Source organism: Rhinichthys klamathensis, unplaced genomic scaffold (assembly GCF_029890125.1).
Source record: "Rhinichthys klamathensis goyatoka isolate OS25496 unplaced genomic scaffold, OSU_Roscu_1.1 h1tg000123l_1, whole genome shotgun sequence".
Taxonomy (NCBI): domain Eukaryota; kingdom Metazoa; phylum Chordata; class Actinopteri; order Cypriniformes; family Leuciscidae; genus Rhinichthys; species Rhinichthys klamathensis.
In genome coordinates this window covers 2723820-2749722 of record NW_026606660.1, presented here as the reverse complement: position 1 = coordinate 2749722, position 25903 = coordinate 2723820, and the positions used below count along the sequence as shown (strand labels likewise).

General features: G+C 37.5%; 1 protein-coding gene across 2 annotated transcripts; it reads left to right on the top strand.

The window, feature by feature from the left end:
* The first annotated feature begins 18004 nt into the window (after window positions 1–18004).
* nkx2.4a (NK2 homeobox 4a) lies at window positions 18005–20551 on the top strand. Of its 2 annotated transcripts, none has more exons than XM_056255888.1 (2): window positions 18005–18698; window positions 19224–20551. In XM_056255888.1, the coding sequence occupies exons 1-2, from the start codon at window positions 18326–18328 to the stop codon at window positions 19862–19864; spliced, it is 1014 nt and encodes a 337-aa protein (XP_056111863.1). In that variant the 5' UTR covers window positions 18005–18325; the 3' UTR covers window positions 19865–20551. The 2 variants fall into 2 exon arrangements, with proteins under 2 accessions (XP_056111863.1, XP_056111862.1); XM_056255887.1 differs by having other exon boundaries at window positions 19197–20551.
* Window positions 20552–25903: the final 5352 nt, after the last annotated feature.

Here is a 25903-nt window from a genome sequence, read left to right as displayed (position 1 = left end):
TCTCTCGCAAGCGGGACAGGACGTTCGTGAGACGGGTTTCATGCTCCTCTAGCGTTTTGGAAAAGACAATAATATCGTCTAAGAACACGAGCACCTCCATTAAACGCTGGAAAGTGCTGGGCGCATTTGTGATACCCTGTGGCATACGATTCCACTCCCAAATACCAAGAGGGCATACAAACGCTGTCTTGTCTTTGTCACTCTCAATCATCTCAATCTGATAATAGCCGCTTTTCAGGTCCATTACTGAAAACCACTGAGATCCGCTCAGGGCTGAGAAGGATTCCTCGAGATTCGGTAGTGCATACGCATCTTTGATCGTTTGCATGTTTAATCGCCGGTAGTCTACACATAATCTGACATCACCGTTCTTCTTTTTGACTACGACTATTGGAGATGCAAAAGGAGACTGTGATTCGCGAATGATCCCTGCTTCAAGGAGAGACTGCAGGTGACGCCTCACTGCGTCAAAATCCTGAGGATGAATAGGACGTGGGCGTTGCTTGAAAGGCGTCTCATCATTGAGTTTGATTGAATGTTTCACTTTTGTTGCATGTCCGTAGTCAAGATCGTGATGAGAGAAAATGTCTGAGAATGTGTTTAACTTATCAGTCATACGTACTTTCCACTCCTCGGGAAGTGATTCTCCAAAGTCGAAGGTTAGGTTTGAACTTGACTGCTTGTTTGTTTGGCTAGTGAGCTGCTGGTGGCTACTGCAACTAGCGGTGTTCTGAGTTGGAACAATCTCCTTAACAGCACTAAGTTCTCCAATGATGCACCTTACAGGAAGACAAATGTTTCGATCAGTTTCATTCCTCACCACTACAGGTATTTTGTATGGGGTGTCTCTTGGAACATTAATGAGACAGCATTCAACAAAAATTCCCCCAGGTAAGGATGACATGGTAGGTTGCTCAAGTAAAACACATCTTTCATTGCTTGCTTTGTCAATATTTGCATATCCCTCTAGCACTATCTTTTCCCCAGCATAGATTACACTTGGCTCGTTATTTCTCAAGTTGACGAGACCCAGTCTGCCATTTAAACTATGCTTGTGTCTAATTTGTAAAGTTCTCAGGACTTGGTGGTAGCCACAGTAAGCACTCTTTTGAAATGTATTATCATCACAAAACTGTTTCGTACAGTGGATCGAGAGTGTTAGTTCCAATTAACAACGGAGTGAGACTGTTGGACCTAACATCTGGCACTACGAGGGCAAGTGTCTCTAATTCAGGCTGACTAACAATGAACTCTTTGGGAAACTGGAGTGTAACTTTAACATACCCTAGGTAGGGCACTGACTGACCGTTCGCCCCTTCAATCTCTAGTAAGTCAGCTACTGGGTGAATGGTCTGATCTGAGAGGTAACGGTTGTAAAACGACAGCGACATAGTTGTCACCTGAGACCCGGTATCAAGTAGTGAATTGCACTCAAGCCCATTAACTTTTATGTCAGCGGTGCTCCGGCTACCGAGCCCTTTAGGTAAGGTTCTGGTTTTTGTCACTTTGTGCTCTTTTAACTTGACTTTCCATTTGGTTTTTGGTTCAATTATGGGACTTTCAGGTTGATTTGTTTCCATTTGTCCCTCAATAGAAACACTGTTCAATTTAAATGTTTATCGGACATTGGATTGTCTTTTTCCCAAGCTTGTTGTTTCTCTTTCAGCAGAGTTCTTTTTGCAGACACTAAAGTGGGGTTGGGAGGATCATCACAGTTTGTGGCAATATGCCCATCCTCGCCACAACTGAAACAGTACCACGGTTTTGGCTTTGATCTAACTGTTGCGAATGTGGCTTCTGAAGTAAGTCTTGATGTTGATGTCTTTTTGGTAACAGGTTTCTCTTGTCGTTTCTCCTTTTCTTTTTAAGGTTTGTTTGTAGGTGGTGTCTGTTGTTTAGAACTCGATAGGGCAGCAATTTGAGCTTGCAGTTCGACAATTTGTTTTTGAAGTCGTTTCATAGCTGGTGGTTCGGAAGAGAGAGACTGAGGTGAATCATATGTGTCTCCCATATATGCCTCATGCACTTGCGCTGCAACTTGAGCTTTTGGTTTTTGAAATCCCAGATGTTGCTTCATCCTGTTCGCTTTCGCAGTTTGTTTGTCCTCCTCAGTGCGTAAAAGGAGTAAAAACTCTGGAAAAGTGGGCGGATTCTTTTTGCGTTGCTCAAGTTGAAGGTTATTAATCAGCACATTGTTCCAGCAGCCCCTACAGAACTGCTTCAAGAGCTGCTTGTCTGAATCTTGAGGCAGAATGGTTTTCATTTTCACGATTCTATTCAAAAGAGTCTGCAATCTCTGAAGATAGTTGGAAGGTTTCTCGCCTGAGTTCTGATTAACGTTTAAAAACTGAGCGAAAAGTTCGTCCCCATCTTCCACTGTAGCATAAGCTGAGTCAAGTAGATCGAGGAAAGCTTTTGGATTTGCTTGGTAACCAAGCGACTTGACAACCGAAGCAGCAGGAGGAAGCAAACTATCAACAATGCGTCTTACCAGCTGTGCACTGGAAACAGTAGGATCAGCCAAGTGACATTCAATACTGTCCCTCCAGGTCTCATAATCGACTTCAAAGTTTGAGCAAGGAACTTTGCCGGAAAAGGGTCTAACTTTTACTGATGCGTGTATTTGCGAAGAGAGGTCAGAACTTTTGACAATGTGTTCGACCACTACACGCTGCACCTCAGGCGGAGTAAGTTGTTCAGCAGTTTGCAAGAAGGAAGATACTGGCAATTTAATGGGCATAGCATTTGCCATAGGTCTGAAAGGATGGCTAAGGGGGTCAAGAGAACGTTGCTCATCAATGTCTGATTCCATTTGTGTGGCATCAGGGAAGACGGAATCTCTGGCTGTTCCAACAGGTGCCACAACTGTACTCTGAGGTCTGCCAGACTCACCTCGCTCTTTCATTAATCCAGTAATTCGTGCTGACTCATCATGTAGCAGGTTTTCAAAAGATTTTCCACTTAGTTTTGCAACATTTTGGAGGTCAGACAGAAATGTTTTGGTAAGATCAGTACCCTTTTCACTTGAGTATAAACTGGATAAAGCTTCAACGTGGAAGACAACATTGTCATCTGTATCACTGGTTCTATCAAAAGGTAAATCCCTCTCAAGTGTCTCCACAGCAGCACCAGATGCATATTCTACAAAGGCTTTACCATAGAACTCAGATGTTTTGTCTAAAACCTTGACAATTCTGTTAACAGACCCAAATCGCTTTAAATTTTCATAAATCTCTTCGTCTAACTCAGTGTTTGTCAAACCTGATACAATGACGGCATTGGGAACCTTAATACCCTCGTTCTTAATCACATCCATTTTCGGGAAAAACCCCCGTAAATTTACACTTTAAGGATACCTTTTTTTTCTTTACCTTAAAAATACTTGGTTATTACTTACTCAAAGCTCCTGGCTCGATCCTGTCCCCAGATCTATATGCTGCATCTCTAGCCTTGATTAATTTTTGTACCTTATGTGTCATCCATTTCTTTTGATTTGGAAACACACGTATTTTCTTCCAGGTTGTAACACTATCTACACAAAATTTAATGTAGTCCATAACTGAGGTAGTGTATTCATCAAGAGACTCCCGTGTTGGTGTTCCCCGACCTCTGAATATCTCCCAATTTGTGGAGTGAAGGCAGTCCTGGAGCTGAGGGATGGCCGCCTTACCGTCCTGACCACAGGTGTTTTTTAATTTTTGGTGTAAACTGTGGATGTAGCAAGAGTGAGAGGTGGTCTGACAGGCCCGGGTGTGGGTAAACCTGGACTCTGTATGCATCTGCTACATTAGTAGGCTATACACCTGATCCAACGTTTTGTCCCCTTTGGTTGCACACTTCACATTTTGATGGAGTTTGTAAAAGACAGTGTAACCCACTTCAGAGTATGTACACCCTAGGTTCGTAGGAGCTGATAAGTATAGTAATAACCAAGCAACACCAAGGTAACTGTTTGAAATGTGTAAACTTTTAGTTCAACAAAATATTTCAACCACTTCACAACAAGTATGTGCACACTAGATATGGCCTCAAAATAAATTTAAAATAAAATAAAATAAAATACAATGTCCTTTTTGAAATGTTCCTTGGAAATTGTCCTTTGGAATTCCAGAGTTCAATCCAGAGTTCGAGTAAGTTAGTCAAAGGGTAATAGCCAAAGTCAAGGGTAAATAGTCGAAAGGAACAATCTCATTGGTACCAGTTTGGTGAACTGACACAATCCTACCACAGGCTTCCGGAATGCTGTGGTGGAGGTTCACGGCTCATTGGGAAGGCTCGCCATCTATGGATCAATGGTTCACTTGGTATGATTCAAGGACTGGATCATCTGGAACTTCTGCTCGCCTCATGAAAAGACCTGACCTGTATATAGAACAGGTTCAGTCCAAAATCTATGATATTAACTAGTTCTTAAAGTGTTGTACAACATTATATTACTGTTTGAAAATATCATAACATAGTTCACATGAAGAACCAATAGCTATTTTAACTATTATAGTCAGAATATACCATTTTAACCTTATGTCATTACAATGAAATGAAATTATAGGAACACATTGTACTAATGAACATTTTTCTCTCTGCTGTTAATCCCTTTTTACATAGGATTTTATAGCTTTTGAATCAAAGTTATAGAAATACAGTTTTTTAATTGAAAACCATTTATCTGAATTACAGTATTTGCTTATTTAACCACTTTGAAGACTTTAAAATGATATTTTATATTCTCCTGTATGTAACTTAACCTTTAGTCACATATATATATCACAAAGTAAAATGTTACAAAAGCATATTTTTGTAATGCACGCCAACTAGTTTACATTTCTCCTTAAACCATGAAATAAATGTATTTTATCATGTTATATCCCTTCAATACAACAGAAAATATTTCAATAATCACTTCTTGGAGCTAGCATAGCCACCTCGTGTTTTTTTCCATACATAATCATTGAACACATTAGCTTACCAAGAGAGGATTTTCAGTATGAGAAGCCAGGACAGATAAAAGTGATTTTCTGGATGACTCTCCAACTTCTAAAACAAAGTATACAAGCATTTACATAACGAACTAAATCATATTTAACTGTCATCAAAACAGACAGGTTTTTGTACCTTTTCTTATCAGTTTTCTTTCCAACTCGTGGGAGAACCCGAAGCAGCGCTCCATCTGATTTTAACAGTGTTATCGAACGGAAGTATTTTGGCGCGCTACTTCCGGTTTCCCGCAAATTAAATGTATTTTTCAAAATAAAAGCCCCATTTCTCATGACGTAACGTATGGGTAAATAATGATAATAATTAAATACAATTTACTGGTTAACCCTTTTTAAGGCGGGTTACAACAGTCTTGCGTGATTAAAGTCTCCCGCTACCACTGGCGTAGGAACCGGGGGGGACGGGGGGGACGTGTCCCCCCCAATATTGGAGACAGTCGCATTTGTCCCACCCAAAAATGACACCGCGAAAGACAAAAATATTTGCCAACTCTCACGCATTGGCCGTGAGACACACGTATTTGATTGGTTTTTACACGCCACCCCCCGATTTCTCACGCAGAAGTGTCAACCCGGTCGGTCAAATGCCTGAAAGATGAGTTTATCTATAGATCTCCCTGTTGAGCCACTCGTGATCGACTAGATATACCGCAAATTAGTTAAAATCTCCCGGAATCTAGAGTGAGCGTGCGAGACAGAGACTGTGCTCGACCGCGTAGCGTGCGCGCGCAGGCACGAACATAGATCGTCGATTGGCGGGTGGATTATTTATTTTCAACAGTGGATTTGGATGACTCAAAGTGCACCAGATTAATGAATTTATCTTTAAAATGTACAAAATTTTCTTCCGGGGGTGCATGCCCCCGGACCCCCCTAGAGGTACTGGGCTACATCCACAAAAATACAGTGGGAATAACTGCCTATATGGTAGGCCTATGTGAAAAATAAAATTCAAATTATCTTATAAATACGTACATGATCAGGATTTCATGTCTTCCTCCTCGTTTTGAGCCAAGAAAAACCCCTGCGTATTCTCATTGGGGGCTGAGCCTCCCTAAAATGAAAATCCTAAAATCAACCCTGGTCCCCCCCAATGTTAAGCTCATTCCTACGCCCCTGCCCGCTACAATCAAGACACTATCCGGATGTACAACAAGGCTGTGGTTAATGCTGTCGTGTAGCCGTGCTAGCGCTAGCTTAACATTAGTGTCTGGTGGAACGTACACAGCACAAATGGTAGCAGCAGTAAACCCCCTCGGGAGGTAAAATGGTCTACATTTCAGCAACATGAATTCCACATCAGGGTTACAAAGTCTATCGACTACAGTGATGTTAGTGCACCAAGAATTGTTGATGTAAATGCGTAGACCCCCTCCAGTTTTCTTACCCGAGTCTGCAGTCCTGTCGGCTCGATAGGCGGTACGTCCTGCTAGCCCAATGGCCTCATTCGGAATGGTGCCATCCAACCATATTTTGGTGAAAATCATGCTGCAGCAGTTGTATATGGTCCTCCGTGTTGCCAGCTGTAGTTGTATTTCATCCATCTTATTGCGAATCGACCTGGCATTAGAGAGGAAGATGGTAGGAAGCGGGGGCCTGGACAAGTTAGCCTTTAACCTGGCCCATACACCTGCTCGCTTTCCTATCTTCTGTCTCCGCTCACAGCATCTCCTCCTCTGTCTCACTTCCGCGAGAGTCCTAGGTGATGATCTGGCGAGCTCTGGAGGAATAAATGTCTCCGCTGGTAGATGGTGTATTCAAGAATTGAGTTCTAAAAGTTTGTCACGGCTGTACTGAAGTGACTTTACTTGATGACTGCAAAAAAATACACAGTACCACCAATTATGTGCGAAAACTATACAAATTGTAGGAGCTCAAAGCTGCTGCGACTCTCCGCGCCGCCATCTTGAATTGATCGATAGGAGTCAATCAAACGGAGACTTTATTGCGTCATCGGTGTTATATTCATCTTCAAACAGGAAGTGACTCTATTTTGAAGTGACTCTAATTGATGACTGTGCAAAAAAATACACAGTACCACCAATAATGTGCAAAAACTTTACCAAATTGTAGGAGCTCAAAGCCGCTCCAACTATGCGCGCCGCCATCTTGAATTGATCAAGTCGATCAAATGGAGACTTTATTGCGTCATCGGTGTTATATTCATCTTCAAACAGAAAGTTTGGAGTCTGGATTAAAACAAATCTATCTGTAAAGTAACATACATAACATTAAAGTAACATAACGTTCAAAAGTAACACACTCAGATTTAATGCGACTGTCATACAATTCTAAGAAAGTAAGATCTAATACCGAAAGACATTGATATATCAAGGATAAGAGAAAGCTATATGTAAACTGAAAAAGACACAAAAAAAACTTACAGTTATGAAAGAGTTCAGTTCCGTTGACCAGGAGTTCTGTTGTTTGGGCCAATGTGTCAACTAGACAATTTAGACAACGAACATTTTGCACCGAATTCTTCAACAAAAACGTTACTTTCTTTGCGCTGTTTGGCAATTTCAAATGTTCTTACGGCACAGGAAATTCACGCTGGGATTGGTGGTTTTACATGTTGATCTTCAGTGGCCCCCAATCAGCTTCTCATCTCTTGCAAACACATTTCACGCAACAGTTCACACAGTTCATAATATACTGTTAATAATGCTGTTTTGATAATGTTCCTCCTTTATTATGGAACATATGCCAATATTTTATAGGTTAAAAGAACATTTTACAATCTGTTACCTAAACAGCCTCCCCAAAATATCCTTATGTTATGAGCTTTTGTTAACACATCATATTATAAGATTTTGTCATCTCAGGCCAATAATGTCCTTGATGAATGTTGCTTTGATAATGTTCCTCCTTTGTTATAGTGGTAATGATTTATAAAAGATAATTTGACAACCTGTTACCTCAACAACATCCCTATAAAAATCCTCAAAATGTTTCATGCAAAATGTTCTACTTTTGTTAAAAAAGTCAATTGACAGGAATGTTTTATTAAAAACATTTTATCATCTCACCTAATAATATTATCCTCAAAACATTTTACGAACGTTAATTTGATAATGTACCTCCTCTGTTATTATGGAACATTGTGTCAATGTTTTATAAAAGATCATTCCACAAACGTTTACATCAACAACATCCTCAAAATGTTACATTTAAAATGTTCTTGCTTTGTTAACACGTCACATTACAAGAACGTTTTATAAAAAACACTCCATCATCTCAGGCCTCAATGATATCCTCAAGACATTTTGCGAACGTTGATTCGATAATGTTCCTCCTCTGTTATTATGGAACGTTGTGCCAATGTTTTATTGAGAACATTGTGTAATCTGTTATTATCTCAACAACATTCCCAAAACATCCTCAAAAAGTTACAGTTAAAACATTACATGGTTTACATTTAACCTTATAGGAACATTATTTGAAATGAGAAAACATCCTTACAACATTCTTTAAACATTACATTCAAATGTTTTCTTTAAAACAATAACCAAACTTGTAGGGAATGTAAGCCAAAGTTCTGAGAACGTCCCATCCTAGCTGGGACAACGAATGGCTCGTTTGGACTACAACGAAGTCATAATGTTACTAAAATATATAAATCAGGTTTGAATTGGTTTGCAATTGACGCCATCCTTAGGCTATTTACATCTGAGTGATTAGAGTTGGCTTAAATGAAGGGGCGGGACATTTCCCGAACACGCGCCTAAGCGGTGTCAATCAAAGCACACTGGGCCGGCTAAACCAATCACAGCACATTTCTTACTCCGGAAGGAGGGGCTTCATCGAAACAGCGCTTCGCCCAGACTGGGGAGAGAGGAGCTAATGTAAAAATACGTGAAAAATAATGCGTTTTTTTTTTTTTTTTAACAATCAAGTATGAAAACATATTCGAGTACACCCCAAAAACAAAACCAACACTTTGTAAAAGGGAATAATAGGACCCCTTTAGCACTGCTCATAATTTGCATGGGGCGTAAATCTGGGGCATTCATAAACTGACGTTTTACACTGTACATTCGTAAACCCTGGGTTAATGTCTTTAATTACATAGGATTATTTGCGTGACGGTGTCATATTTGCCTACCATCAAAGTTTTTTTTTCTATCCATGAATGGACTTTTGTACTGTAGCCTAAAGGTAAGAATTAATTGACGTGACTCCAATTGACCTGACATTTTTCCTGTCAAACACTGAAACGACTGTTTACACACACTGTTTCCGTGGCTGTCTGAAGCAGGTGAATATTATTTTTATTTTTATTTTTTATTGCAGAATAGGTAACATATAATAACAAAATATAAACAATCAAGACAAAAAAAACACAAAAAAAGCATAGCTCACATTCAATTTTAACAAATAAGGATATTACAAACCACCCAGGGGTAGGCCTATTGAAGAGTGTATCATAGCATTTTAAATATTTCGCAGATTTTTTGTTTTTTTAACAGTCTTATTGAAGAAATGTAAAAATCAAAGTCAGAACAAAACAAATTTAACATAGGAGATGAATTAAGACATTTTTGTTTAAGTATGTGAAATTTTGCTAATAAAATAAAAAGCAAGTGAATACGAGGCACGTGGCTCGTTGTCGGGTTACAAAGCATCTAGTCTAACATTCTAACACAATAGTTTCACACTGCACACAGGACCGCAGTGCGGGGTTAACAGCGCAAAATCGCTAAATACTTCCCAACTATAGTTAGGGGAACGCATGTAACCGTGGTTCCCTGAGAAGGGGAAAGAGACGCTGGATCCTCTAGACTAGATGACACTATGGGGAACGCTATTTGAAAGGGGAGAGCAGGGTACAACCTTTTTGACTTTCTCAGTTTGTTTAAATTCACTTGGGGTTCAGAGTATTTATTTTTCACAACATTCATTTCACACATGTCTAGTAAAAATACAGTGTATACTTTTTTTTCTTGATTTACCCTGAAAGAATGGAAGTGAAATGTGACAACATGCCCAATGTTGTAACATGTGAGGGGCATATTGTAACATGACCATGTGAATATTTTGTCAATAAAATACAATTATTAACTTTTTCAAATAATGGCATTTTTTAAGAATTAAAATGTAAAGTAATTTTTGAGTTTGACAACAAACACACCGTAATACAGTTATACAGCATAGTGTCAGGGACCACTGGAAATAACAGGACCCAAACGCAGAGATGAGAGATGAATGGTAATTTATTAACAAGAAGGTGTGTAACAATTGCACAGTCGAGAGACAGTCCACAACAGAGGTCTAGACAGGAGACTCGGGCACAGGATTGAGCATCCCGGGGACCAGCAGTCAGAGGAGTCTCGGGCTGGGCTGGACAGGACCCGAACACACACAGACGCACAACATAACAGGGGAGAAACAAGACAAGAACAAAACCACTAAAACATTAAATAAGTACAAGGCAGGGCAAACACTGTAGTTAAGTAACTGAAAAACTAAAAACATACACTCTAAAAAATGCTGGGTTGTTTTAACCCAATTTTGGTTCAAATATGGACAAACCCAAACATTGGATTAAAAAAAAGTCATTTTAAAATGTAACCCAACGGCTGGGTTTGTCCATGTTTGACCTAAAGTTGACCCAGCATTTTTTAGAGTGTATAAGAGCATTCATACTGACAAAAGACTGAAGTAAAACGAGTCCAAAACAGGAGAAATCATGGATTAGGCCTATTCACCTTCATAACCAAACAAATAGGAGGTCAGTACAAATGAGGACGTTCAATACACAGTGACTGCACACAGAATCTGTTTTATGGCTGAGAACAAAATGGTTTTATTTGAAATCCTTTTAAATCAGTCATCCATACATCATTTTCAGAGGTCTCTAAATACATATTACACCTTAACATACACTTTACAATAGGTTTATTTTTATAGGAAGGTGGTACAAATAGAGTAGCAAAGGAGGAAAACACGCTGTGTTAGTATCATTAGAAATGCAATGCAGTTTTACAAGATATGTAAGAAATACATATTTATAATAAAAAAAACTCTTTGTCAATATATAGCTGTCACCCTGGTGAAAAAAAACACTGCATGTAAAATGTTTTGATACAGACAAATGTAATTCCCTTTAATGCACAATTATTTAAATTATGCGTAACAGGATCATCTATGTAGCTGACACTGCACTGACATTCCCTCAGCCGCCTCATAACTGTACATTCTGCACACAAAGCATTGCAGTGTAATTACATTATTGTATTGTATTAGGGACATATAAGGATAAGGTATTAGGGACAGCATTTTTAAATCTAAAAGACCCTTTACATCATATTCATGATTCCATTACACAATTATAATAAACTCATACCTGCTCTTCCAAAGGTAGTACTGGAACTGTGTAACCTGTGTGCTTCCTCTTAGCACAAGTAAGCTGTATGTAATGAGAACTCATTAATGTAAATGACTTTGGTTTCAATTGCATCCAGTGATCTTTCTGAGCAACCTGCACATTGTCAGAATGCATTACAGCACTGAATTCCCTTAAGCTCTACCTACCATGAAAGATTATGTTATGCAAAGGGAATATTTCACAATGTAATGGCTATATATTGCAAAGGCTGTAATTCTGCAAAGCTGTATTTCTAATTTGAATGTAAGGAAGCAATATATGTATATATATGTACATACATACATATTACTGAGAAAAGAGATACTGAATAAAACTTTCACTGCTTGTTTTGTACAGAAGTTGGAAGCTGCTTCTGCCTGAAAGATGGAAACTCCAGACTTCAGATACAGTTGTAATTATTATTTGAATGTAAGAAAGTAGAATTAAACGTAATTGAACTTCAAAGACAGATAGATAGATAGATAGATAGATAGATAGATAGATAGATAGATAGATAGATAGATAGATAGATAGATAGATAGATAGATAGATAGATAGATAGATAGATAGATAGATGGATAGATGGATATGGATTCTCATGAATCAATCGATGAAAATAACTCATGAACTAAAAAAGATAGCATTTATGTTCATTTCTGAATTTGATTACAAGTGATTTCTGTGGTCTGTGCTCTATTTCCATTTCATTTGAATAATTCTTATCCAGTCTTGCACTTTACTATAGAACTCATTAAAGAATAATCCTTATCATAAAAAATATAAATCACTATTAAAAAAAAATCCATTCCATAAAAGAAGCATATTCAAAAGGACCGAGGATGAATTAGAATAGTTGTTTTGTGATTATAGAGCACCTCATCTCAAGGTCAATACACAAAGGCACTTGTACATGCTAACAAGAGAGAATCCTCTGAGAGGAAACTGGAAACATGTTAAACAATAAAGTCTTTACATTGAGTTTCTGAGATTTCCATAACATTATATCCTTTTATAAAACAAAAATGCTCTGTATATAAACTCATTTTCATATGCTCTGTCAATCATTTTTTACACGGTAAAGCATGGGCTAATGTTTTACACAATATTATTATTGCACATATTCAAACACTATCTGCATCAGTAATTACACTATAATTGTTGTCAAATACTATCTTTTTGAAACAAAGCAAATGAATTAGAAAAGCTTGCTTGTGTGTATTGGCTTTAGCATTTCTAATGTATGATCTTGTCAGGTAGGTTAGTGAAGTGCATAGGCTATAGCGTACACTTGCGCGTTTGTGCTGAGACTAACAGATAACAGACCCTGGTGAACAATACATTAAGTTGTCTGTGTATAGTTCAGTAACTGAGGTAAAACGTTCAAATTTGTGTTCATCATATAAGCGCGCAGCAGCAGATGTGAGGTCACTGAACTAGCGTTATATTTGAGTCTCTTGAGAGCCATTTCAGATTAAAGCTAGAGGTCTCCTCCATTAAACATGCAAGCATGAAAGCCGCCTCTCTGTTGTGTTACCACTTTTAAATCTAAGCCTCTGATAGAAAAACTGGCTTGCAACAGTTTTAGTGTAAAATGATGCATTTCTTTGAACAAACTTATGTCATCTTTCTTTTTTTTCTGCAGTGATTATTTTATTAAGTTCTTTGTTGACGTTACATGTAAAAACATAACAGATGTAGGTGTTAATTAGGTCAGAGAACCTCATGTTGTTCATCAAATCAAAGTTCAATGCCATCTATTATATTATATTATATTATTATATATTAGGTCATATGTTCTGTCAAAATGTTTTCACTGTCATAAACAATTTCATACCATTTTAAAGTACTGCAAAAAAATATGGATGGGGGAATTTATTACATTATTTATTCTGCAGTGAAAATATGAATCACCAGCTGAATCGTGCATTTTTGCAACATGTTTTTTTGTTGTTGAGTAATCACAATCTCTCCTTTATATGTGTCATTGCACCTCAAATCGAATTTTAAAAATATTAGTTAGTAAATGCGTTGACCAACTGTCCAATTTATTTTCTTAAAGCCGGCTACTAATAATACACAAACACAAAAATCACTAAAGTAGCATGCATTAGCTATTAGTAATGTGTACATTTTGAACACAAACAGAAAGATATAGCTATTTTCCACATTTCCTTAAAAACAGAAATTATCAATCACTTTCAACGTATATTTATAACACTCATTTGAAACTTAATAAAAAACGAATTACCTATTTATGCAGTAATATTCCGTGATATAGGGAAAAGTGTTTCTGTCTTCCTGCTTTAATTCACTCGATAACACAAACAAAAATTTGATTTTTTTTTTTTGAAGAACAACGTAATATCTATGCCTACCACGATAAATTGTAAATATATCCACTCTGTTCTCAAACATCTTCGCAAATGTTATGCTTTATAACGTTAAAAGATATAAATAACATTTAAAGTAGGCCTAATAAATCTCTGTAATATGGCTATATAATTCTGGAGATGGCATTGTCTCCACAGCGCCCGGTGTTCTGCAACCTATTAGCATCATTTCGTCCATCGAGTTCCATTAATTACATTTGAATGAAAACTTGCGCGGAAGAATAAGATTTTGGAGAGGCCTGCCAGATACTTGCTCCTCTTGGGAGGACCTTTCACCTTCTTAACGGTGGGTATGCAGTACTTAAAGGCTGCTTTTTACTACAACTGGGAAGCTGGGACGTGCACCTGCCTGCTTGTACAAAATGGTCGACATCAGCGAAATGGTAATTGCTTTAGATTCTTAGATTACTGTATGCTAATTAAAGGGCGAATTACAAAATCTGAAAATAACCATCTTTTATTTTAAAATATTATAGATATTAAAATGTCTTTACTTTAATTGCACCGTGTGTCTGCGCATTGCATATGTCTTAGATGTAAGATATAGCCTTACTTAAACAATAATATAATCCATTTCCTGATTATTGTGAGATCATTTTTGTTCGTAATAAAAAAAAGACTTAAAATTGCATTTACTTTAATCTTGCTTAGACTTAGACAAGACAAAGTGATAACCAAGGATTATAAAGATGAGGTGTTTTGACGGCTGGTTTGGAGGATCAGATTTGCACATATGTTACATCAACGACTTGTGAATATTTAAATAAAACTTTGCAAAAACAGAAGAGCAAATAAAGAATCTCTCTGAAGCCTATAAATGGCCATATTTTAATAAGTTGTTTAAACATAAAATAATAGACAATTCTTGTAACAACACAAATATTAATTCAATTTGTGGCCAAATGAGAATGAACTTTTACGCATTAGTTACCATGAAATTGAAAATACTAACATGATGTAGATGTAAACTGCTCCAATGTTAAGTTATATTTTAGCCAACTAAACTGTAAACGCCTTATGTAACATGTTGCTAATAGTTTTAGCAAGCTCTGTCTGAAAATGGCAGGCCTCGTTACACCTTACGTGTTCGTTGGCGGTGAAGGTTTGCAGTTAAATCTACAGACACTTGGCTTACATAAAAAGAAACATGTAGGAATAACATTGCTGTTATTTGATTACGGATTTTTGAATCCTCTGTGAGGCGTTATAAGCAACGATAACAGCGTTTTTAACCATTGACATGCATCAGAACAGTTTCAGAGATGAAACCGCAAATATCGCTATTTTGTCCGGTTATTTTTGCTTCAGAGGAAGGAGACGAATTTAACTAGCCCTTCCTTCTTTAAGCTGTAATAAAGGTAATAAAAATAGTGATATGTTGATCTTAATTAACATAATTGTACTCTAAATTGATTAAACAAATAGTAGCGCGCTCTGGAGGCTATCGTGATTCCATGTAGGCCAATCTTGATTCTTCATTTTGATACAAAATGAAGAATTACCTCGGAGGAAACTAGGCTATGACATGGACAACAACAGAATTGTCATTAAAACAAATATTGAAACTTGATATCTGATGTCTTGATTTCTGTAGATGTGTTGTGTAGGCCTATGCAGGGGACTTGAAACACTGACTGACCTGCGCGGTGCGCCTTGTTGACCAGAAATAGCCTATTCTTTTTAAAGCAATAGCTAGACCTGTAGTTTGTTCGTAAAGTGACGTTTTAAAATCTTCATAACATATTTGAGGTGTTTAATATAGCATTTCAAGTGGTGCGTTATTTAATGTGATGCCATTAAATTGTATAGCTAGCCTACACTATGTTACCACTCCGAGCCCCGCAAAGAACACATTAACTTATTTTGGACACTTTGTTCCACAGTCGGATCTGTGAGATAATGGGTCAGGACCTCAGCTCTTACTCCAGGCTCTCTTTCCCCTGGCTGACCCTTGATCCATCAAGCACTCCAGTGGACACATGTGTTTGCCCATTCACTCCGAGGCTTAAATATATATGCTCTGCTTTAAATGAGAATGGTTGTTCAAGAAAGGCAACGAACTGCAAGGTGTAAACCAAACGTAAATGAAAATAAAACGCAGATAAAAGAATAACGTTCACAGGAATACTACACGCCATGCCTTTTATTTTGATGGCAAGCCAATTACCAACAGCTCTTGTCACGCATTAAAGGAGAAGAAGGGTCATAGGTGACAGCTATCTCAATGTCAAACAGAAACAAAACTGCACATACGTCCTAGGAATTCTCGAAATACAATTTCCACATGCACACACATAGACGCGCTTAGAAACTCCTAATCAGTTTGACTAATAAATAAAATAATTCCGTTTGAGTCAAAGCTCATTCAAACAAATCAAAGCACGGTAATAGGCTATTTATTTTATAACGTTTGACAGCAAGTTTTCCGCACATTCATCGATAAATGCAACTGAACGGGAAACAATGTTATTAAAGTAAAAAGGCACGCATCAGAATAATTTATAACACACTGAATTAAAAATATTAAAATCTACCTCAAAAGCAATAGGCTACATAGGCAATTCATTTTTCGGTTTCAGCTTTAGTGGAACTGGTTCATCAGCCAATTTAGAATCTTCGAATTTTTTTATGTTATCTTATTATTTTTCTTTCTTTTTTTTACATTACACACACCCACATTTCGCACACACTGCATTTATAAAACATATTTACAGACAAGTTCCGCGCGTTCCTAAACTTACAATGATTAAAACAGAACTATCTCTAAACTAAAAACGGGAAATAATTTCACACGGCAACCTGTTTCGGTACCTGAGCAAATGTTGTCCAGTATATCCCAGTCCCATTTCTGATGATAGATTTTGCATTTGTTCCTTCCCCATTGAAGTATAACCTACAAACAAAATATCTTAGTGTTTTTTTTTTTTCTTGGTACCTAAACTTGGGAATGCTAAGCGGTCACCCGTCCAGTGGTTTCTCCAGCATCAGAGTGAGGCGGTTGCTTGGCCCTCGGTCATGCTCTCTGCCTTAATATTCCACAAGGTTGAGTGGCCCTCATTTACCTAATGGATCAGGCGCACAAAACCTTAGACGAGTTTCTCGCTCTGTGAGTCACAAGCCAAAGTTTATGTGATGCTTCGACCTGGTTGGTCTCAGAATTAACCCAAAATTAAACATAACGACAAGTAAACACTTAAATGTGATTTGCTGAACGTTTAGTAGTCAGAAGAGAATGCTGAATGTTAGTGTTTGTTTTGCGTTGTAAGTTTACAATGTAAATGTGCAATGTAAACCCCGAAAGTAGCTATTAATGAAATGGCTCCTTACTTGTACAGTATATAACAAATGTGTGAAACCAGCATCCACCCACGTGGTCAGATTATTAGACAGAGGTGTGTTCAATATGACTGATGGAAACAGGCTTGCTTCTTGTTTCTAAACTTGTAACATTAAAACATCATAAGCGTATAAGCTTTGGTTATCTTACGCACTTAAATGGAGAGCCTTACTTTTACATTTAAATGAATTTATAATATAAATGCCAAAATTAGGTCAGGCAGAACATGTTAACTTTAATTGCAATATTATAGACCTGCTCACATTCGTGAGGTTATTGACCCAGAAGGAATTGTATCGATTTGAATTAAGCAGGTAAAATGAACCTAGCATATTTATACTGTGATTATAACGGCTTGATGCAGGAAAAAAAATACCCGACACAATTTGTTTTATAAATCGTGAATCGTATACATTTATAAAACTTAAAGATTTGTATATATATTACAATTAGACATCCTTCATAAGCTTACATATTTATGATTAAGACAAGTTTCCTTATATAGGTCCTTATAGTTTTATATAGGTAATACAAACTGGCGTTTGGTTAAAAGCTATGCTGTACTTTTTCTAATGTGGATTTTATGAGGACATATTTTTACTATGATCTAATTTGGGAGAGACCCTCACCGCTGGCACAAAATGATGCTTAAGACGTATAAATTAGGTCATAGACTGGAGGGGGTCTTCATTGTGCCACTCTGACAGAGCGCACTGCGCTTATGACTCTCGGAGGGCTCTCAAAGTTGGAAAAAGTATGGAATTCCCTATTGACGCAGATTAACAGTGCCTAAGAAAAAGAAGGAAAAAAATAGACTTCAGACAAACATCGGTCCAATTCAATACGAATACGCTTTTTAGGGACGATAGACTCGTGTATTGTAGGCTACGACAAAAAAAAAAGGAGAAATATGACCATTGAAAATGTTCAGTCGGCATGATGATAAATGTAATGTGAAACTAACAACATTTTTTTCTCAATTATCTTGCTGAGATGTCAATGACTATTGTTTGCTGGTCTAGGGAGTCGCTCCGCCCCTCATGTTTGTCGTAAATCTGGCGCCTGGCTACAATAAACCTGAGATAAGAGTGGCCAGGGCTCGCCTCCTTCTCCAAGGCGATCAATCGGATCTCAGGCATACTACAAGCACTCTCTTACGTCGACGTCCACGAGAACAGAGCTGATACAACAACACGGCTGAGCTCCACCACCAAAAAATCTATCTGCTTTCTGAACCATGTCGCTGAGCCCAAAGCACACGACACCTTTTTCAGTGACAGATATTTTGAGCCCAATTGAGGAGACCTACAAGAAGTTTAGTGGCATGGAGAGCACTGGAAACCTCACATCTCCATTGGGAGCGTACCGGCAACCTCAGGTGTCCCAGACTGGCATGCAGCAACACTCTATGGGCCACAACGCCACCACTATGGCGACCACCTACCATATGCCACACTCCGTTTCCCAGTTCTCGCATAGTGCAATGGGGGGCTACTGCAATGGCAGCATTGCCAACATGGGGGACCTACCCTCTTACCAAGAGACTATGAGAAACAGCGCAGCAGCAACAGGGTGGTACGGCGCCAATCCCGACCCTAGATACTCAACAAGTAAGTTATGATGCATTATTTTGAGATTGGTTTTGTGTACTTATTTACTGAGTTTCCGGCGAGTTTGCCTTATTTTTTCGCATCAGTAAAATTGCCTGCAAAGTAGCCTACGTATTATATTGTCGCCTCTTCGTTGCTATTGATGATTTGTAGATTCCTGCCGATATTAATTGTAATTTACACATTTCTATTCACTCATTTGTGCACACTGTAAAAAAATGATATAATCAATAAGTTATGACAACATATATTTTTACATACTCATCAAAATAAGTTTTATAAATAACTTTTTTTATAAGTCATACAAGATTCAACTAATTTTAAAGTCAGTGAAATTTAATTTGAGTTCAAATGACTTAAATATCCAAGTTCGTTGTCCTTAAACATGTAAGGCAGCAACTTTTTAATGCTGCATTTTTTAAGACACACATTATTAAAAAATTTAGCCCAACACTGCTACTAATTGAATGGACGTACATCTGTATGCATATTTTGAAGTTTCTAGATTCATGGGACCTTCCACAGGTATGAACATGGCAGGAATGGGCACGCTAGGCATGGCCGACACCACCAAATCCATCCCACCTCTGCACGCAGCTCCAAGGAGGAAACGACGGGTGCTCTTCTCTCAAGCACAAGTCTACGAGCTGGAAAGGAGATTTAAGCAACAGAAATATCTTTCAGCGCCCGAAAGGGAACACCTGGCTAGTATGATACATCTAACCCCAACGCAGGTCAAGATCTGGTTTCAGAATCATCGCTACAAGATGAAACGACAGGCCAAGGACAAAGCAGCACAGCAGCTTCAACAAGAGGGCAACCTGTGTCAACAGCAGCAGTCGCCGAGGAGAGTGGCTGTCCCTGTCCTAGTGAAGGATGGCAAGCCTTGCCAGAACGGCTCCAACACACCGACGCCAAACCAACAGCAAATGCAGCAGCAGCAGCAAAACGGTTCCGGGGTCGTGCTTCCTACCTCGAGTAATTCTATGAACCAACACCAAACCCAGCAGGTCAACGCAATGGTTCAGGCCCAAGACCTGGAGGAAATGTCTCCCAGTCCCCCGTCACTTCACTCGCAGATGAACAACATGGGACAGATAGACACTTCTGTAGATTACACGAATAACATGGTCACGTCAAACCTGCTTTATGGCAGAACGTGGTAAGACCGACCACCTTTTCTTTTCGTCTTTTTCCACAAACTTTAGCGCCCTCTGAATTCAGAACTGAGGGGCGTGAGGCCGAAAGCAGACCGAGCATCCGCGTGAAGATTTAAAGCGGGTGATCGGATCAGAGGAGCACGTTTTGGGTGGAAATTTACCACATTTTTTTTTTTTTTTTTTTTTAACAGACTTGTGGTCACAATTTTCTACAATGACCCTTCTACTCAGTATGGACAAAATAACAATTTCTAGTCTCACGCTGTATGTTTTTGGACTTTTGTTGTTCTAGTAGAAGGTTGTCTGTTGTTAAACTAAATTGCTGCTCCACATCTATGGCAATGCCAGGACACGGGAAGCAATGTTTCATATTTCAGGTATGAACTCCTAGCAAGAACTGGAAAAGTTCCCAGATCTTAATAAACGCCTGAACGTGCAACTGAAGCCACTATTGTAAAAACTAATGTATTCATTTAGAGAAATGAAAAGTAGGGACTGTATATTTGGCTAACACTTAAGTTTCTTTTTACCTGTAATATAAATGTTTGAGTCTTTTCGTTGGTCATTTATTCTATTCTTTTTTTTTTCTTTTTCTTTTTTCTTTTTGGTAAATTAAAACAAAGACACAAAGACGATGGCTGCTGTATATGTTTCAAACCAATTGAACGTTAACAATAAATCAATTAAAATGCACGCCATTGTTTGGGAATTAATGTGTGTAGAGTATAATCTGAGTGAAGAGCGTTTTCATTAAATTAGTTTTTGAAAATAATTTTAATTAAAAAAAAGTCTATGGTAGGACATTTTTCACTGATTTTGAGGGGAAGAAACCTATGCAATATTTAAATACAAACAAATTCAAAGTCCACCCTTTACTATTTAAATGTGCGTCCATAACTATTGCTTGAATTTATTTCAGTCGCCTTTCATAATTTAAGTTTATCTGAAACCTAGGCTACCTGACATAAAAAGTAATAATAATGATGATTGGTAATTAAGCCAATAATAGCTAATAACAACGAAGCAACATACATAGAATAACATGTGCCATCCATTTCAAATTTTAGGTTCTATAATTTTATATTACGGAGAAGAGAACGATATTTTTGGTCATCTGTTGATTTATTTTATTTAACGTGTGTGGAATTTGATTGGCTTGTCTGCATCACATGTCTATGTTCTATTTAAAACACGAAAATAAAACTGCATATAGCCTACATAAGTGTAGAATTCTATATTATCCATGTTGTTGTTTACTATTTAAATGTAGGCCTACTTATTAATGAAAGGGCAAGAGTTTACTTGAAAAACTGTTTAGTTTAATTTTGTAATAAGCTCAAATTTTCAATAGTTTTGTTCTTTCCTATAGGCTATCCGAATTCCCTTTTTTAAACATTCAATACCGCGGAGTTCAATCATAGATTGACAGTAAAAGTCAATGCAAATATAAGCTGCAATTGTTAAACATGATTTACAATTATGTATTCATACAAAAAAAAGAAGATATTTTGCGATACAGCCTAGTGAGTAAAGCACATGTTATTTATATCTAGCCTAAGTATAAATATAAGAATTATAATGCGAGTTTAATACTGACTCACATGCATAGTCTAATATGAATTATACCTGCAATACATGAAATTATCCAACAAGCCTCAGAAATATCGGACAATGAATCGGGCACGTCACATAAAAGAACAAATAAAATAAGAATAAATTAAAATAGGAAACTGGTGATTCTTAAATATAGCCTAAGTTTGTTCTTTTCCCCCCCAGAAAGTGCTATAAATGTTCCAAAGTTATGTAAAGTGATTCAATGACAAGAACGGAAATTCGAAACGAAACTTTTTTTTACGTTTTTATTTTACTATTTAATATTCTTTTATATGGAGTCCGTTCGTAATGCCAATGAAACATTTCAAAAAGCATTTCAAAGGAAGACAAATCAATGCCAGTGGAAATCAATCATAGCCTACTGAAATTACTCAGATTGAATGAAATGTGAACGATGTCCTGTTCAAATGGGAATCTGTTGTCCAAATGGTGCAAGAGAGAACAGAAAACTTGTCAACAGTTAAGACAGAGTTACAGCAATTTTCACCAATCCATATTCAGGTCCTGTTTTTCACAAGTATAAACACCTTTCACATGGATACTGGTCTGAAATGAGGGAAAAATAAAGATATTTGTTGCAAAATATTTGGTGACCATTATACTATGGCTATGACCTGATAGTAGTTACATTAGCCAAAGTGTTTCAAAACCTGATTTGATTTGAGCATTTGAAAGATCGAGTGCATCTGCAAATTGCATCCAAAAAATATGGTGTTAGAGTCGGGATTTACATGATAGACTAGATAGTGATCCAACCTCATCTCTGCCAGTGTCTAATGCTGAGAAGTGAGGAGTCTTCAAGCTCTCTATGCTGTAGCACTCACTATAACATCAGACAGAGCTTTTGGTTTCAATATTTTGATCAGTATGAAAGAGAATTTCTTGTACATGATAGAAGGTTTCAACAAATAATTAATTGTAGTGATGAAAAAGATATATATAAAATGCAAAAAACATTTGTAAACTTGACTAATAATAATAATAAGTACAATGTTATTAGGCCTACTAACAACAGAAAAGAAATGCTGAACAAATGCATCAGTTAATTTAGATATGGGGTAGTTTTCGTTGTAGATCACAATTGCACAAACAAAAAAAAGGTGCAAGCTCTGCTGAATATCTTTCTTTTGTTATAACATAGCTTGCAAAAGCTTTTTGAAAGTTGGAAAATATACTTTTCAATATCTATTCAGTGCCTGGAAAACACAACAGAGATTCAAAGAGATTTTAGTATTGCTTTTCTCAATCCTGCCATAGATTTGTTGGAGCTCCATTCTTCCCCACTAATTGCAGGATCTTAACAATTTCTTACCACTGAGTAATTTGAATCCAGCCCGAGGACCTTGTCTGTATTTTCCCTGGCCATTATTCTACTTAATATGTCAGAACGTCTGATCGCAGAGAAACCTTTTCAAGTTCTATTGATGTGTCTTTCAATTGACCATGGTGACCTAGCAACCTGGACAGCACTAATTGGCATAGGCAGCCTGACGTCAGTATTACAGTTTATGTGGGAACAAATATGTCCTGGAACAGATTACAAAAGTATATAAACAAATATTTTAGTCAATTTATTTTTAATGTAAAGACATATGGTTCGATTACATTGTACTCTTTTCCTCTCTCTTCCTCTCTCTCTCTCTCTCTCTCTCTCTCTCTCTCTCTCTCTCTCTCTCTCTCTCTCTCTCTCTCTCTCTCTCTCTATATATATATATATATATATATATATAAACATCGACATAAAGCTAATCAACCTTTGCAAATGAATAGTGTTTAAACATGCATATATTCATATTTTCTAAATCTTAATTTACTAAAAACATCATATTTTTTATGAAGCAGTGAAGCACACTTCCATACTTCAGAAATTGTATTTGAATGTGCGTGACGCCCTACCCCCACTTTGACACACACACACACACACACACACACACTTCTGTCTCTGTTGCGTGTTTCCAAACAAAAGTAGACACTTATGTGGAGCTTTGTGAATAGTTTACTTCATTACATGGAAAAGATAATGGAATAAACCTTCATGCATTTGATTTTCTAAGTAAGAATTTTGATTCAAATGCCTGTTTGTTGCAGTCAGTGTGGTGAAATGCATTCTTTGGATAAAGGCAGTACACTTTCCTCTCAGAGAGAGCTAAACCTCACTTCCCTGTATCATTGTTAGTCAGGAGAGGAGGGAGTTTTCTGCTGTCAACCTGTTATGTACAATAGTACAGTCTTGGTGAGTTGAGGCATTGTGTTTTCATGCAAGTATAAGAAACCATTAGCTTTTCAGTATCAAAGCAGACTGTGTCCTGGAAAATGCAAACTGTCCTAATATGAGCCATTTCAAACTGGAGGAAAATAGTGGGCAAATAGATATGCTCCAACACAATGAAAAATATTTCAAGGAGGTCAAGGGACTCGGAAAGCAATTCTCTCTCTAATGGGTTTCCATAGAATTAAACAAATGATAGCGGATTTTGCCATTGTCTTTGTATAAACATATACAATTGATATGTATGTACATACAGCAAGAAAATTGTACCATTCTCTGTCCTGAAATGTTTAAATCCACTGCTTGCTATGAATAACATTCCACCAACATTGTGCAGGCAATTCGCCCCTCTAAATTCTGTTTCGTTTCACTACGTGTGAGAGAGGGAAAGCAAATTAGAAAGAGAGAGTGAGGGAGAGAGAAAGTTGTATCCCTTATTATCAAACCATGTCACATTCCCTCCAATGCCTGTCTGTGCAGCTCTGGCCGGTCAGTAATCCCTCTTCCAAGTTCCCTATGCATCTTATTCAGGCTGCTTATAAGTTGTTAAAGAAACTGTTTTCAATCACCACTAATAACTACTGACCTGGAGTGACACAGAGCCACAATAGCCCACCGAAGCCTGTGCAGTCCAACCAAAGAAGGTGATTAGTACTTCAAGAGGTCTAAAGCAAGAATCAATGGCTGGTCTGTCTCTCGCTGCCAGTCTCAGCACCGCTGTCATTATGGCTGTGTGCCATTAGTTATGCCTCATTAATTTCAGCAAACACCACTCCAGAGAAATGTGTTTACCTTTAGACATCTAATATATGTGATATTATAGACCTTATTGGAATTGGATGGTTTCAAGATCTTGGCAGAGGACCCAAACTGGGCAGCAGGAAGGTAAAGAAGACCACGGGGGTGTTTGTGTGAATGTGAAGGTTAAAAGGAAGCAAAACGTTATTTGATGTCTCCTGAGTGATTATTATTTTTTTTATTTTTTTTATATAAGTCTGTTGGCCCAGCATTAATGTAACTGTGGCCTTATACATTGTTTGGTAACACATTAGTTTAGGGTCCAATTCTCAATATTAGCTACGACTTTTCCCTCAGTAAAATCCTGCTTATTAATAGTTGTTAAGCTAGTTGTTAAGTTTAGATATTGGGAAGGATTAGAATGTTGCCATGTAGAATAAGGCTTTAATATGTGCTTTTTAAGTGCTAATAAATAGCCAATATCCTAGTAATATGCATGCTAATAAGCAACTAGTTCTGAGGTGGCCATCTTCGGTCCTGGAGAGTCTTGCTGCAACCTTGATAAAAACACACCTGTCTGTGTCTTTCTATTAACCCTTAAGAACTTGATTATCTTGTTCAGGTGTGTTTGATTTGGGTTGGAGCAAAACTCCGACATTGGCCTCCCCTGAACTAGTTGCTTATTAGCATGGATATCATAACTAGGATATTGGCTTTAGTTTTTATTAGCACATATTAGAACCTTATTCTGCATGGCCAAATTCTAATCCTTCCCAATACCTAAACTTAACAACTAGCTTACTATCTATTAATAAGCAGTAATTAGGAGTTTATTGAGGCAAACGTTGTCGCTAATATTGAGAATTGGACCCTAAAACTAAAAGTGTGACTGAATTATTATATTTGTTTAAAGTGTGATGGAGTTTAAATAATGAAAATATTCTTAGTAACTTTTATAGTGAATTCTTGCTCTACCTGAAATCAAGTCTGTTCAAGCAGTGCTTCGCCCTATATCAGTTTTTAATGTATATGCTAAACCATTAATGAAATGTTTTACCATTAATCCACATCTGATCTTTCTTTAGCATGAGCTCTGAATGAGACAATTGTGAAAATTTGTATGCCTTGATGAAAATGCTTCAGATGACAATGGGATTCTCAAGAGCCGAGAGTATCTGATTTGTATTCGGCTCCTAAAATTCAAATCAGGGTTGAATGGGCCACATTGTGAAGTGCTGAAGTATTCTAGGTCCCTGCAAGACTCTTACAATGCTACACTTTCTAACTAGCACACAGCTTCTTTCCAATCCACAGTTGCCAAGGCGATGGCCAGCTGCAAGACTGGGTCTTGTTTGTTTATAAGGGCAGGGGTGGATGGTGGTTCAAATGGAGGCAGGCAATAGCATGAATTGTTTGCGTGCAAC